At 38.8% G+C, this 17,276-nt stretch overlaps 1 protein-coding gene across 5 annotated transcripts in view; it reads right to left on the bottom strand.

Moving 5' to 3' along the window:
- SCUBE1 (signal peptide, CUB domain and EGF like domain containing 1) overlaps positions 1-17,276 on the bottom strand; it is a 216,957-nt gene that overhangs the window by 81,037 nt on the left and 118,644 nt on the right. For 3 of the 5 annotated variants that reach the window (XM_032986333.2, XM_032986339.2, XM_032986334.2), the window contains exon 7: positions 16,346-16,435. The exons of the other annotated variants lie outside the window; for them this stretch is intronic. In XM_032986333.2, coding sequence (XP_032842224.1) covers positions 16,346-16,435 — 90 coding nt within the window. The remainder of the gene's footprint in view (positions 1-16,345; positions 16,436-17,276) is intronic. 5 annotated transcript variants of the gene reach the window in all.

Below are 17,276 nucleotides of genomic sequence, written 5' to 3'. Positions count from 1 at the left end.
TATTTTCAAGTAGAGTTCTTTCTCACCTTTGGTACAACTTGCAGGACCCGAATCTAACTAATTAAGGAATATAGTTCTGATTTTCATTTACTCCCTTGGGAAGGACTACTTTATAGACTTAGAAGCTGACATCGCTGCTTGAAGAATTCTTCTGTAAATGACAATTCTGGCATTTCCATCTGTATGTGAATGCGTGTATGTGTGTCCTCATAGGCCAACATATCAAATGTTTTTATGTTTCAGAGAAGGGAAAAAGTTTCAGGTCATTTAAAACTTTTTTACTTGGGTACAGTTTAATGGTAGGATGATTTGCCATGAGTAAAGAGTTAAGGTTAAAAAATGGGAAAAAGTGCTGAAGATGTGCGTTTGGCATGGCACTGCAAAGAGCAGTAAATCTTACGTTAGCAGATTAACTTTGGCGTATGAAGAGTCCTTTATTGCAGTTCATCAACATAAGATGAACATAAGCAGTAATATTTCTGCTTTCTGGATGACATCCAGTGAAAATGAATAGACACAACAATTTTTTTTCCCATGGCATGGATGACTGGATCTATAGGGTAAGGGTCATTCAGTGAACAAGAGTTATTTCTATGTATAAATAGAGGGAATCAAGCCAGCTTTTCTTATTTTCACAGAGATTTAGTAAAACAAACCAAAAAGGATAAATACCCTTCAACTTTCCTGGTGACTCTGACTTTAATACATGATGAACTCTAACATAATGAAGATCCAAGTGAGCAAGAGAACATCTGACAGTACCTCTAACATTTTGGATAATCGGAGAGATGTATTGATGAAATTCCTTACGCTTAAGGTCGTGAGAAAACATTGGTAAAAGAAAGTGAATGTGAATAGCAGAATGTGGGAATGTGGTATTACAAGCTACATCAAATAGAATAGCTGAGGCCTATATACAACATAAACAAGTGCATCACCACCTGTGTTTCTGTTAGAAGTTACTTCAACTCATTCTTCACTTCACCACTATCAAACTTGAGTATATATTTGAAATGCAAATAGAAGTTTTAGGCCTCAAATAAAGAGTAGAAGCAAGTTACTTATTTCCAAGCTATCATGTTGTAGAAGCTATACCTATATGGAAGGGAAAGAATAGATGTTCAAAATTTGGATCAGATCTTCATGGTGATATTGATCCTATAGATCATTTTCCACTGTTTTTTTCTCTGTGAAAGGCAACCTCAGCATATTTATTACTCTTTTTTTTTCCTCAGACTTTTCGGCGCATTTCTGATGTTTTTTGTTCTGATGACGGAGCAGAAAAAGAACTGGAAGACACAAATAAAGCAGCATCATGTAACTGATATTGAGATTCCCTCTGAATTATAATAGAGCTCATAATTTTAAACTATCAGACTTTACTGTGAATTTAAAGGGATGTTTGCAGCCCCACTTACATACTTATTGAAATCCCACCAGAAAACTCAGACAGACACAGAGATCTAAAGAAAAGGGCATCTATTTACATAAGGCAGTCTGGGACATCTTACATTGCGTCTTTCCACTGTAAGCTCCTAATTCTGGAACAATCTCTCATGTATCTGCTCCCTGGATCTATAGACAAGAAGTAACCAAAATCATTACCAACATTTAGTTGGTAATTGAGTAATCACTTGTTTTAACAATAATCCATTGCACTACGGAGTATGCACTGCTTTTGGATATTAAAATATCCTATTAAAAAGTAGAAGATTGAGCTGTCAGTCCTTCAGCACTGAATCAGGAATGTTGACTAATTTACCACATGAAGTTACATTGGTATCCAGTCCTTTAATATGTAATTTCAGTGTCTGCAAGGGTCAGCAGTAAAAGATCAGTTCTCCAGATTCTAGTTCTGAAGTTTTAGAACTAAAGCAGAATCTATACCTGGTGGAAATAGAGCCTGGTCACGTTCTTACAGAGAAGACTGACACCAGACAGGGTTTATTTGGCTTTGAATACTTTTAAATGCCTGAAACTCTGAACACGTGTCATGGTTTGGAAACATTTCTGAAAACATAAATATCAGCTTCTTTTATAACCATTCAAAATGTAAGCTTCTATTCAAACTGGTTTTTGAAGCGGCCAATTATTTCATAAAGCCATTGAAAAATTGCCTCAATGACAGGGGTTTCCAAAATTTGCCTCCAATATTTGTGACTTAATTTTAGCATTATGATCAAAAGAACATGGTGTGATTTTAAGCGCATTACTCAAAATTAGGCAAATTTGTAATCTTTATTCTTCACTTTGGCAGCCTGGGTCAATTTGAACTAAGATCCAAAACCAGTGTTTTAGGAACTGAGATATGGTACAAAGCAGAACAAACATATAGGTCTATGGGACTAGAAGGGATCTGAAGATCATGCAGTAATATGTCTTAGTGAGGTCACTCTCTATAATCTTGGATAAGTCATGAGGAACCCTACATTCCTGACGACTGGACAACGTAAACGTCAAGAAAGGCAAGAGGAAGGATCTGGGGAACTACTGACCAGCCAGCCCCACATCAGACCCCTGTAAGTTTATGGAGCAAATCATCCTGGAAGCCATTTGCAAGCACATGAAAGACAAGAAGATGACTGGGAATGGAGAGAGAGGTGCTGATCTTCTCTCTCTGGTGACCAGTGATGGGACACAAGGAAATGGAATGAGACTGCATCAGGGGAAGTTCAGATTGGACATTAGGAAAAGGTACTTCACTGAGAGGGTGGTCAGTAAGGGTGGAACAGGCTCCCCAGGAAAGTGGTCATGGCACCAAGCCTGTCAGAGTTCAAGGAGCATCTGGAAAATGCTCTTAGTCACACAGATTAGCGCTAAGTAGTCCTGTGAGGAGCAGGGAGTGGGACTTAATGATCTTTATGGGTCCCTTGACTTGCGATATTCTGTGGTTCTATGACATTTCTAATAGGAAATGCTCATGTTTGGAAAGTTGCAGCATGGAAGTAGAGATCTAAATTTCTTCCCTAGCTTCCCATAAGCTGCTGTGTCACCCTTGGCAAATTACTTGCACTGGAGTTCACAAGAAATTTTGTGACATACTTGTCTCCTCATTTAAAATAGATGCAGTATTTCCTATGCTCATAAAACCTTCTGATATTCATGACCACACATGTTCTATAGATGTAAAATAGCATTGTTTTTATTGCTACCAATAGTACAGAAATTACTACCAATAGTGCTGATATTAAAAGCAAGACCTGGCACTCCCCACTCTTAATTTACTTTTTGCCCTGATAATATTTATTCCTCTGTAAATGTAACTTTTTACAGGGATAAGAGAATTTAATCTTTTCTATCCACTCTTAAATTCCTTTAGATTAGCATAGTCAACAGGTTTATTACAAAAAGACATTATATAACAGACAGGTTGGCATCTCTCTTTTGTTTTAACCAAGGTCAGTCATTTTGGATCGGCTTTAATTATGTTCTCAAAAAATTAATCCCATAAACTCTGGAATGCGTGCATATGCCTGCATCTATATGCAGAACTCTGCCTTCCCAGTCTCAGTCGACCTGCTAAAACTTTTGTTATACTGTTCAGTGTGATAAAAATTTGCTTAAGATAACATAAATTTTCATATTATTCTCTTAAAGATAAAAATATTAAAAACTTAAAGATGCTGTACATGGGTATAAGGAATTAAATGGACAAATAGCAAAGTAATCAATCATGTTTTTTTAAGAAGACCTAAAACGAAATAAGCTTCTTTGGGTGGTAGGCAAGAAATTAATTTCAGAAATAGGGAAGTCCCCTCTTTGCACTGTAAAGGTGTAATCCTGCCCATCACACAAGAAGGCTAAACCAGGTGGCAGACACAAAGGGCCCTCAGAAAAACATGCTGAATATAACTTGGGCTTGTATTATTACTGTCTAAAAGCACAAATGTCATTTTGCAGTCACTGTACCACTGTGAAGGCCACCAATGTATGATTCAACGTAGTATACTTCTACTGTGTTGACCTGTGCTGCTGTATCCCGAGCAAGATACAAGACAGAAGAGTGCTATGTGGACCTCTGCAAGAAGGAGGGTGATCTCAACTTCATGTTATGCCCATAATGTATAAAAAGTATAGAAATTTTGCACTAGTGATCAATGTCACTTCCCTTTGTCTGATTAATACACAGATCTATCATGAAGAGCCTTTAAATCACAAGGCATGAAAATAAAAGCAAGCCATCTAACATCAAGGTGTTTTCTTTGGAGATATGGAGAGGTGATTCTCTGATCTTTTTTGTTGCCCATCATGGCAGTCTGCAGTCAACAGGATCCAGAAAGCCCTATTTGCTTTTCAACTCTTGATCATAACAATGACTGGAAAGAGCAGAGAACAACTGTAAATTAAAGCTGTTTTCAATAATATGCATATAAACATGCAAAGAAGACTTAACAGAAGACCAAAAGTGGCCAACTGTAGTAAAAACAGAAGAAATCATACATAGCCTCAAGTGAAAATGGAGAGGGAAGCCACTTAAGTCATCACCTGCATTCAAGGAAGTCTTGCAGCACCTGCTGTCTTGATCATCTTTCTCATAGGAAAAGCACGAGAAGGACAGCTAACAGCACCTTCTTCCACAGAAAATGTTGTTCTTGGAAGAAATTACATGAAAAAATTCTGTATAGCTAATGATTGACATCTACTCTGAATCAGAGAGGAGGATTAGACTGACCTCCTCTCTTAAGGCCTTGTGCAGACAAAAAGGATTTTTTGCAGCAACAGGTAGGTAACAAAAGATTAGATTTGGTTACATCTGTAGGTTTATGACATCAAACTCCAAAGACAGTGAAATCCATGCACTGCAAAATGTTCAGTCTGTGCCCCCTTTTCACACTAATTAACACTAATTAGTAATTAGTAGCTGGTTTTAAGGTAACTGCTGTTGGAAACATGGAGAGCCAGGTTTCTGCTGATTCTCAAATTTAAAAGGCCATTGAAGCGTTTAATGCTGTCCAGAGACACGAATCTGGTCAACATCTGACTTTTGACTTTAGGACAAAAGGCAGAAGAAGAGATACCAGCTCCCCAAAACAAAGAATGTTTTCTAAGTTGGCCAAATTTCTGTAAACCATTTAGGTTGACATGGTAAGCAGGAAGTAACAGCTGAAAGGAAGAGAGGAAAGGGGAAAAATTCTTGTTTTCCCTACCTAGTTTCTGTGGTTGGCCAAATAACACTGATCAGAGGGCAAGTTAAATCAAACTAGCAATTCAACTGCCTTTCATTTGAAATTCATTTGCAGTAGCCTAAAGCTCACTGCAGTCAGCAGAAATAGGGTGGTTGGGCTTTGCTCCCAAAATCGGTACCACATTACAGAAGCTTATTTTGAACCAACTTTTATGCCATCCAAAAACCAATTCATGATGGAGCAGTGAATTTAGAGTAGCTATCAGGTCCTATCAGGTGGGTCATAGCCCATGCAAAGTTATGAGTAATAACACTCAGAGTGTAAGCCTATCTACTTATACCCTTGGACTGAATTTTGCACAAGATCTGAACACAGTATCTTATGCTCAGAATAACTGTCTTAAATTCGGACTTAGACACATGAAGAAGACAATCTTGATGTAACTGAAAGCTAAAGGTTGCAAGCAGAATGGCAGCTTTAGAGCACTCACTGTTTTAGCCAGTGCAACTATGAGGAATATGGATTACCTTACACCATTTTTTCTTAATGAGGTGCCTGTGAAGTAATATTGCCTGTGAACTGGAGTGGCAAAAAGGTTTAAACAGCTAGCAATTTCTGTTCCTCAGCAGATGTGCTATAACTAAAGCTGTTGTAAACTGCTACTATGTCTGGACCAAGAAATAACCTGTTTACCTACCCTAAACACATAAAAATTAGTTGATTTGTCTGTATTTAATTCATAGTGATACACAAACTCCAGGCTATGGGTACAAGACAGGAAAATACTTACTTGAACAAGTGAGGAAAGATAAAGGATATCTGTGGAAGAAAGCCAAATATCTGGCACTATGTAAGTATGAATACTGAAAAGCTAAAAAATGCCCTGTTAATGTTCATTAACTTGATAGGTATCACAAGAGTTGACATTGTCTCCTCATTTGCTTTATGTCCTGCACCAATTCCCAACAGATTTTACAGTACATCTTAGCAGAAATGAAATTGCAGAACCAGTCCTAGATAGCACACACAGGATATTAGTGAATCCTATATTAAAATTAAACTGGATTTATTTTTTAAAGTCAGATTTCAAAGAAACTTCCAGGAATTAGGTGAGTCTTTTAAGAGGGGAAAAAAAGTACATAGTCATGATTGTTTATATTTTGAGAAGGCCTAATCTTAAACCATTAACTGCCAACATATGTAATGATTCTTTGTGTCCCTGTAGCATTTTGGAGTCCTCATAAAGACCAACACCAGGACTCCGCTGTGCCAGCTACTACTAAGTTACACTTACAAAACAGTGATGACACTGAGGTATTAGAGTAGTTCTATGGGAGGGCCAGATCCTGCTCAGCTGAGTGGTACTGGCTTCCTCACCTTAAAGAATGTTGAACTAATTCAGTTTAATGCAAGAAGTATCTAGAATCAAATTAGCCCATGACTTGTATCTCATCTCCTCTCATACCCCAAAGTGCTCTTTGCCCAGTCTGGCTCAAAGGTAGCCTGTGCTGACAACTCATCTGCTTCCTTCACATTGGTATTACAGCACAACCTCCTCCAAGCACAGCTCTTTCTGAATTCCAGGTACATGGGGTTTTTGAATAGTACACTCCTCCTCAACATTCATGCTATATAGTAGAATCTTACAGAAATAATTTTAACCACTAGTGGCATCACCGCTGTATGCAGGTGAACTGCATGACCATGCCTAACAACAATAACTATCTAACTGGATAAAAAAACACTCAAAATCCCACTCAAATTCTGACCAAAAATACACAAGTTCTGAAAGCTTGAAACTTGGAAAGGCATTTTCTTTTAAAAATATTCTGTTGATTATATAGATGATCTCGACTTTAAGTAAGAGGGAATGTGCAGTATGAGTAAGAAAGCAATGAGACAGAGAACACATCATCAGACTGCTGCTGCCATCCATAAAAAGAATTTTATTGCAAGTGGCAGTACAGGCGGTATATGGCATGAGATTAGGGTACAAGGAGGCACCCAAAGGACAATAAGCACAAGGAGAAACTAAACACACAACTAAAATATTTGAATTTTCAGTTAAGTGAGAACTATACTATTCTCATGCAAATTATTCCCTGTGATGCTGAAAGGATAGAGAAAGAGCATTCAGAAGAGTATAATGAAAGAAACAAATAGCTGTGAACAGATGAAGGAGAAACTGAAAGAGCTTCATATACAGGGAATGAAAAAGGTGAGACAGAAAGGGTAACTTGCAGGATGTGGAATTCTTCACTCCGTTATGCTTGTCTCCTCATTTCCTTGCAATTTCATGATTGGTAGAATTTTATTTGCATGAAAATAGGATGGGAATTCTGCACCGCCACATACAGAATGTGTGAAGAAACGACTAGGTGAACCTTGCACTGCACCATGAATCCCGCAGCTCTCATTTCAGAAAAGTTGGATTCCTCTTCAGGAAACACTACATATTTAGGGAATATCACTTGATAGATTGGATCAGGTGTTTTATAAGCACCGGATGAATCCAGTCTGGTCCCTTAAAAATAGCACTATTAGTTGTGATTATGGCACTTTTTCTAAATAGAGAAGTTGCATTTAAGAAAAACTGAAATACTCTGAAAGTTGTGAAGGAGTATTATCTCCTGACCTTGGACAAATCCTTTCATTTTAAAAGGAAAAGCAAAACAATGGAAGCTATTGGTAGGAATTCTGGATAAGGTCAGTCTTTATCATCAGCAAAGAAATGAAGAAAAGGGATTTTTACAGGAAATAGCACACCATTCACAAACTCAATGAATAAAAGTGACGATAACTCAAGATGAAAGGATCTGCCCTTGGGAGAGAGGGAATGCATGAATGACCTCAGGGATTTCTTCCCCCTGTTTTCCATGATTTCATATGGCAAAGTAAAACTGACAGAAAGAGTTAAAGTGAGGTCTTGGTCTCACAGCTAGTAACTGAGTTAGAGATCCTCCTGGCAATATGCCTGTTAGTAATACGTTTTAAACGCTTTACTGTTTAAAGCACAAAAAGATTGTGATGCAAACAGAGCAGCACACTTGGCTTTCTGACAGTGAGAATTTCTAGGTCAGATAAAAGCAATTCAGAGAAATAAAGACATATTTTAAGTAATTTGAAAGAATCCTCAGAGGCAGTACAACAAAGCTAGGAACTGAAGTGCATACTGAAAAGGTGCTCTTGGCTTACAGTGAACCTTGGTAGGATATAGCTATTATAGAAGTTAATTGCTTTGGAAGAACTCTTGAAAACAAACACTATCTCCCTGCTCTTCGAGACAGAAAACTGTGAGTAGGATCACCTGGAAACTTTCATTCCTTTTTGAAAGAGAATGAAACATTAAGTCTGCAGAATCCATTTTTAATCCACTCTGGAATAAAACAATCTAGGACTTTTGGAAATTTTCTAATGGAAAACCAGAGCTCACAATGCTCTGTATTCCAATGGCTTGGTAGTTAGGGCATTACATGCCATGTTAGAAGCCCAGGTCTCATTTTCTATTCCTTTACGTTTATTGAAACTGAAGAATCCTAAGCCCTTATCAGGCTATAGGTTATCAATACTGGCCCCAAGGGTAGAGCACCTTCAAGAGGCAATAATGAGTTAGTCTGACTTTACAGCCCAACATTTGCCTTGAACATGGGTGTCAAATCACCATGAAAGGGTCTTCAGCATGAGTTCCTCACATTTCAAGCGAATGTTCTAACCAGAGTACTGTGTACATTCTGTCTCCCTGTTTCTGAAGATCCTTCCAGGCAAAAGCATTGTGAAAACCAGAGTCTTCCAAAAAAAACTTGTTTTCAAGAAAAAAGAAAGGCCTTTTCCAGAAAACTCTCATCAGATTAAAGGAGGTTTTAGCTAAAGAATGCACAGCTTCAGTAAATTCTACAGTTCTACAGCTCCTTCCTGAGCTGCAAAGGAGCTAAATATGGCTCCACCACAGAGTCCTAAAATCCAGAAAATGACACATTTCTGTATGAACTAGGCAATCATTGTGTGTTTTATACAGTAATTCAAGACGGAGGTTTGACTTTGGAGAAGTTATTCACAGTGAAACACCAGAGGAGAGATCTTTGGATGACTGGAAGAATAACCAAGGAAGGTTTCTATATTTATATGATGTAATTTTACACATGGCAGGAGAAAATCACTTTAATTATGCGACTCTGGTAGTTCTAGTTAACTTTGTGGATTCTATTTTCCCATAATCAAGAAAGAGCTGTATATCTCTACTGAAAAGAAAACAGTGATTCAAAGAGATTAAGTCCTGAAAGTCCAAACAAACAAAACCCCAGACTGGAGTCAATAGCTTGGGTCAGGTAGGCACAATGTACCAGAAAGTCCACAAGAACAGCTACTCTATGATTCCAAAAAATGTAAGTCATAACACCCCCTCGCTGTTCTACCAAGCTTATGGTCTTCAGTAGAAAAGGCTATAACCCTCAAATTTGCAATACGTCATAGGGAGAGACGGAAGTAAAAAGAGAACTGTTTACCAGACCTGAGATTTTTTAGCCTTAAGACCACACAGTTCCATCAGTTCTTCTCAGTTCTGGAATCCCAAGAATTTCCAGGTAGACTAGGAGAAAGAAGCGGAGAAGGGTGGCTGACCATATGAATGTGCATATGGACAATGCATCTCAACTAAGTAACCGTGTTTTCTCCTCCCATGATTATCAATATGAAGTTCACAAATGTGTGCCCTCTGTGGTCCCTATTTTATGCAAGCTACCTGAAGGAGGATCTTATTTCATCAGAAACAGGGAATGTAGAGGACTGCTCTGCTAAGAGCTGCCTAATGCGCAGATGCTTCTGTGAGGGGCAACAGCAGATGCAAGGATGGCGCTTCAGATGGCCTTTCTGCCTTAACTCCTGGGGAGTGTGTTCCACTCACATCTGATGGTTCTACCTCTGCTCATTAACAATCAGACCTAACACAATCTGTTACTTGCAGCAATAATCTGGGGTGGAAATAGTTATAACTATGTACCTTCCTGCCACTGAGGCAATCAGGTGCTCCCAAAGGATCTGCTCCCAGACAAATAAAAGTCAAAGCATGCTTGATCTCCAGGGCGAATAACCTAATCCTTAGATAACTGTGGTTTAGTAAAAAATATTGTATGGCTGATTATTAAACTGAGATGACTCAAGATATATAAAGTTGAATACCACTTTAGGCTTAAATGGGTAAACCTAATGGAAGAAGGATCAGCTCTAAAGTTGTAATCTCTCTATTTGATGTAACAGATGGTAAAACGTTTCCCTTCACTGCGAATGCAATAAGTCATGACCATAAGATCAAACTGTGGGAGTTTTTTTGTTTGTTTGTTTGTTTTTTAAATATGATGTGAGTAGTTCATGAAAATCCATTGTAGGTACTGGGCTAAAAATCTCCTGAAATTGAAACAGCTTTGGTCAGGACAGAATAAACACAGTTACATTGACTGAGGTTTCTAGGTACCTTCAGGCAGCACAAGACTGGATGGAAGACCTGACCAGCACACAGAGAAAGGAATACTGGCATGTCATGAAAGTGGCCAAAGCAGGACCTGCACTTGTGATCTACTAGTCTGGGCTGGCTCTGGCTATCTGCTCCAATGTTTGAGATCCTTCAAGTTGAACTGACAGTGGAAGTACACTTTCCAAAGAAAGTCCACACTAAGGCAAAAAAAGAGGTCATTCTGTCCCAAAACATGCACTGATGTTCTCTGTCATAAGCTAATCCATGGCAGAAAGGCCCAAATTGCAATTTCCACAACTCACATCTCTAGTGATTGCTGTGGAGAGGAAATGGTCTTAGTGGACTGCACACTTGGCTCAGCAGGCAGGTAGCTGGCTGCTCATTACAAATGGCTGGAAGGCTACTAAAAATGGAAGAGGATCCATCTGCAGAAGTCAATGATTCTTGCCACAACAAGGGAAAACAGTGAATAAACTACCATAATTGCTGGTTATGTACCATGAGCGCATGCCTGTAAAACCAGAGCTCTGCCTGTAAGCCACTCTTAGGAAAACAGGGATGGAAGGCAGTATAGGTACACATATAACATATCCCGGCCTGGGAAGGCTGATCCTTGTTGGTACAATTTTCCAAATGACTTGGAGTGCTTCCTACATACAGAAACAATCTAGGCAGAAGTAAACGTTATCAGTAACAATGTCCAGGACATTTCCAATGTACTTTACAGTTTATACAAGCACTTCATTTGACAGTAAAATAATTTTTAGGGATCTTGAGAGCCAGCTTCAAGGGAAGGAAAGAGAATTACATTCCTATATCTGAAGTGGGGTGCAAATAGCCTTACTGATGACCCAAGAAGTCAGTGTCCGATGGCAAAGCTGTCCTGACACACAGTGAGTTGAACACATCTTGTGAAGGACTGAATTTTAGTGTAGAGTTTGGGTTTCTGAAGACACTCATAGCAGTGGTATTACTGCTATTTGCACCATTATTCTGGCCTTAAACATGCAAGGGAAATTACTGCGCTTCCTTAACTTCAAGATGGAGTTAATGTCCTGTTGCTCTTTGCTATACTGAAAAGAACTTTATAAAACTCTCTTCTTGAGACAAGGAGGAACCACCTTTCTATCTTCTAGGGCCAGAGGAAGAACATTTTATTGCCAAAATGCGTTCTTACAACAGTGATCTCTGGAAAGAATGGAAAAAATTGATAGAAAGTGAGAAAGAGAAATGTAGCCTTTGCAGTTGTTCTGAAGTCACCTGGGTTCAAGTGCAAATGAATTTGATCCATTTGACTACTAAAGAGTACAGGGAGGGAAATGGAACATGGTGAGAAATGGGTCAGGCATACCTCTTCAAAAAGCGCTGATATGAGGATAAGATATAAGAAATGCCCTGGACAGAACGTCATGTTTGTGTCACTAAAGCACCTTAAGGATTCACGCAGCCTAGTAAGGCCTGTGATGATAAGTGACTTCATTTTTAAAGACAATGTAAGAAATGTATAATAAAATCTCTTGGTTCTAAAAGTTAATATAAAGAGTAACCAAAGAGCAAAAGATTTGATTAGGAGATGAGGACTTTTTGAGTCTTAAGCTCAGACAGGTCTGCAGTCCTGGTTCCTCAAAGAGGAAGTTTTCAGCTGCCTGTCACATCTTTGTAAGCAGTTGACTTATTTGTAATGAGGCAGTCCAATTGCATAACTAATGCTATAAAATCTATTTTTGTGTCCACAGTATCAAGTTCTATGTAAGAAACCAGTCAGTTGCTCTATAGGAACCCTGTAGCCTTTTCAAGTGAAAGACAGCACCCAAGAAGACAGTAATGCTAAGCCAGTGAGCCTTGATAATTTACAATATATATAATGATAAAGCGTAATACTACTGGATGACTCATCTGTACAGTTGTAGACCATGGGGCCACTGGACTTATGAATTCTATCCAGGGCTGCAACAGCAAAAAGAGATTTGGAACCTGGATACATGAATAAAAGCAACTCCCATTGCTGAAGATGTGACACTGGTCCAAATATTTTAAGGATATGTGTATTAGTAGGATCGAGTGGAAATTTGGTATTTCTGAAGTTGTGTGCACACACTAGAATGGCCTTCATCCAGGTAGGCAGAGGATGATATATTGTGTTTCAAACTGATGCTAGATTTAGACTGAAAAATATGTGAAATGCATTAGCATGCTCCTCTATTCAGGTAGGGCAGTCTCATGCTATGATGCTATGACAGGAAAAACAGTCTTGGCAAATAGATTCTTGAGGAAAAGAAGATAATGGAAAATGGTGAGGTCTCTGTCATTGCTTCTAAGAAATACACTGAAAATATTTTCAGAAAAATTAGTGTTTTACCATACCAAATAGAGACTTGAATATAATTTTAAGAGCTGAAGGCAGTGCTCAACTAACTGCAAGATAAACTATACCAGATATTTAAGAAGACCTGAAGATATTGGTTGTGCTCCACTGACATATTGTAAAGTAAGTGCAAGGTGTCCTGCAACAAGGTGGATGTAAACCTACCTTACAGATGATGATAAGGCTCTGGTTTTAAATGCTTGGATGTGTGTACTTCTGCCAGATGAATGTGCACTTTCCTTCCTAATCTTCAGAATGTACATGGCTCAACGTCCAGTTTATAGCAATCACTCAGAACTCTGGCAGATGGCAGAACCTCACCAGAAACCCACCTGGAGTACAATTAAGGCTGAACTCCTTTCCAGTTTACAATGGCAATGGCCCAGGAGGAAGTGACAAAAATGTAAATGAGCTGTATGAACAGCAATATGGTGTAACATTCACTGATCAGAGAAAAGTCATTCAGTGCCATCTCTTTAATAAGAGCGGCCTTTACTCTGAATTCAAGTGTTTTTCTCTGAACTGAGGAGATAAAGGACAACTGGAAACCCTTAAGGTTTTTCCGAACATTATGAAAAAAGTTGGATGAAAATTCCTAGGGAATCACTGGATGGCTCTAAGGAAGGTTTCTTGTAGATCATCTAAGACCAGTTTCTTGTCTGCCCCACAAGATCTAGATAAAATTGCATCTAACAGGAAGGACAGAATTGCATTTATCTACTTTTCTCTATTTAAGATTTAGCCACAAGGCACAAGACCACACCATGATTAGAACACAAGCCCCTGTAAGAATCAGTCAGAGCTACAGAGGTGGCCAGTCTTGCTGTAGCAAAATGAGTGGTATAGGCAGTCAAGTCTAACAGCAGTCCTGTTCTAAAGTAATCTCATGCAAACTTATTCTTAGCCTTGGCTGATATTAAGGGTTATAAAGATCATAGTCATTTTAATAACATGCAGTAAATGACAGGGGACTAGAAATTATCATCTCAGGCCTTGCAATTGAAAGCATCTTTCATCAGAATACTAAAATTACATAAAGTCATCTACTTTTCTACTCTCCCAAGACTGCCTGCAGGAGGGTCAAAAATCACAGTCCATTTACAAAAGCTGGTAACAAAGTTTCCTGAGGAGCCTTCCAGCACTTTCTAAAACAGCTGTTTAGAAAGCATCTCAAGACACATGGAATTTCATGGAAATGCCACTATACTTTTGAAATGTAGTAAGACTCCATTAAAAAAATAAATTGTAAATTTTCTGAGCATCAGAAATCAATAGAAATAAACAAGTAGAAAAGTCCCTAAGTAATAAGCCACCCATTCAGACCTCACTTACTAATTAAATGTCTTTTCAGCTCTAGTTAATATTTTCCTAAGGAATCAGTTGTTTAAACACAGCATGTCCATAAACTCTCAGCTCTTGTCTGATACCTGCTAATATAGGAGGTAAACAGCATATTTTGTAAACTGGATTTTTAACTATCCCCCTAAACCTATTTCTAGAGTCTGTGTTCAGCTTGGAACTTGCAGATCTGGTGTAACTGAGAAGCTTGTTGCTAACTGTTGTTGCAGGACTTTTGTAGAGCAGTGTGAGCTTATCTTCAGGTTGGATAATTACTTTTGTCAGAGGGTGAGGCAGCAACGCAGTGCACTATGTTACTCAGTCCCTCTAAACAATATTGTGCATACTGTTAATGCCTGGGCAAACTCACCATTTAGACCTAGAGGACTGGATTTTCCAGTGGTCTAGAGGAACTCTGCATATTTTTTTTCCTGACTTTCTGTGAGACTTACTGAAATTGCAGCTACAAGTGTTAATAGTACCTTTAGAAAGCAAGGTGAGCTGTCTCATAGCTTTTCTTAGCATAAGTTAAACAGTGCATCATTAAACAATAAATTGATATGGGTCACTTGCTAGCTCTGCAAACTAACTGCAGATTATCAATAACTGATAATCTAAAAAGAAAGGAACATATGCCCAGGTTTTCACACAAGGGAAAATATTTTACTTCAATATTATCATCTAATACCATTTCAGAGTTTTAACACCATGTAATTTCCTGCACAGTGGTTGTATGCTGGCCTACCATTGAGCAGATGGTTTGTCTTGGGTGACAAGATACAAATGATATGGAAACTTCATAACTTTTGTCACCTACTGCATCTATTAGCCCAGCAATAAACTAAATATTCAAAAGTGAGGCTTCTGGCCTCCTAGAGGTGGTCCTTCCAGATAGGTGTGGATGCCTACAGCCAGAGCTGAGCTTGCCAAGGGCTAGAAGGACAGAGTCTGCAATGGACTCAATGGTTTTAAGAAATCAAATAGTGACCAGGAGGAAAGAGAGCAGAATCTTGTCCTGCCAGAATCTCTTCTGTGAGAGAAGAATCGGTCGTAAATGGTTCAGTGGGTACATCTCACCAATGCTTGCTATGTTTAAATCCTAGTGGAAGTAATTATATGTGGTGAGTAGGGCATCAGAATGGGAAATACAGAGTAATAAACCACCTGAAAACCTCCAAACCATTGGTCTCATTCAGCAGTCTGTGCTACCCTGTGCTCTTTATCACATGAAAAGAGTCTGGCAAAGGTCCAGCTACTCTACCCTTTCTATTTCCAAAAGGTCATTCTCAGTAATGGCCATTAATGTAATATGAAGAAGACAAGCACAAGGGTGCACAGTGGGTTAACTGAGAGCAGAAGCTAAAGAATTATCTTCATTGTTCAATGCATTTCCTCATCCCTTCCACTCTCGGGCTCCAACAACACAGAGAAACAAGCCATGCCTCAGTCTTGAAAGAAGAACATACGGAAGCTCACTAGTCACTAGGGAAAGATCTTTCAGTGGTTACTAAAAGGTTAGCTGCACAAAGGAAGTAAATGAATTTCCAGTCATAATATTTACATTTCAATCAAAAGTACTGCAAATTTTAAGTAGGTAAATACAGTTGTTCATTTAACACCACACATGTAATAGATCATTGTTTCATATCATCATCATCCACTTTTAAGTCAATAGGCAGGTCTGCAACATGAGATTTTTCAGGAATCCTACAGCAACACATACACACAAACACACACAAATCACATGTAAGAAGTAGCTTGCATAAGGTAAGTAAGGTTAATGGCAAAAGCTTCTTTCTATGCAGAAGAAATTGAACATTAAAGCTGCAGTATTAGGAAAAAAAAAAAGTTTAAAAACAAGAAATGAAGTCGTACAACAGATGAGAGCTTAACAAAATTGGTGACCTTTCCACACAGATAAAGTCAGGTTAAAAAAAACAAACCAAACCAAAACCAAAGGGACCAAATGAGACCAAAGGAGAACCTCCCCCCCACACACATACAGACAAAAGTGAGAGCACAACAAAGGAAGTGGAAGAAAAGTGTTACCCATAAGTAGCCGCCGTTTCACCCGCTTGTCCACATCAGCTACTGACGTGGCATTGTACTCAGAACTCTCAATTGCAGCCTCATCCTTCTCTAAAACACAAGTAAGGGACAAACATGGAGCAGTTGGTTAATCACAAGCCCAATTTTCCGCTGCCTAAGACAGTTTCTTGGCATGGCACAGCCAAAGCCAAGAAGCAAGGCATGAAAGCACTAAATCCCCGTTAGAGAGTTAATTCCCTTTGAGAACCCGAGAAAAAATTGAAGGCTGTTTAGGGAAAGGAGGAAGAAAGGGGGAGGAGGAAGAATGGTCAACTATGAAGTAATTAACCACATACAGGAAGCTGGATTCCTACTGGAGAACAAGACGGCTAACATGAGTGCCCCAGAGAGGTGTTAATGATGAAAATTAAAATTCAGGGATGCTAGTTAAACAAACTACCAAAGACAAACTGTAAAGTGATTCAGGCTAACGGTGGCACCAGGATCTGAAGGTGGCAGGCAGAAGATCGAGACAGACAGAGCGAGCTAGAAGAGTCCGGTGATGGATGGGCACGGATGCACCATAGTCTCATACACATTGACACATTGTGAGGAGAAACCAAACAACGGCATGCAAATTAAACAAAACCAACAACAAAAATAAACAAACAACAAACCAAACAAACACAAAAAAAGATCAATTTGGGCAGTGCTGGTTGCCTGCTTGTCTATGAAACACTACTAGCTAAACATTCAATGCTAGGAAAGATGTTGCAAGAACAGAGTTTAGTAATTTATAAGCATGCAGTAAGCAAGATGATGTCAGCAAAGGTCATTTTACAGGGTAGTCTCTGATATCCTACATGTAAGAGTTTCGTACAGCATAATGAGGACTTTAGTTTGGTTATGCATCATTAGAAATACACAGAAACAGTCACAAGTGTGGGAAGAG

Source organism: Tyto alba, unplaced genomic scaffold (genome assembly GCF_018691265.1).
Source record: "Tyto alba isolate M040663 unplaced genomic scaffold, T.alba_DEE_v4.0 Super-Scaffold_21, whole genome shotgun sequence".
NCBI lineage: Eukaryota > Metazoa > Chordata > Aves > Strigiformes > Tytonidae > Tyto > Tyto alba.
This window is presented reverse-complemented; position numbering and strand designations above follow the sequence as displayed.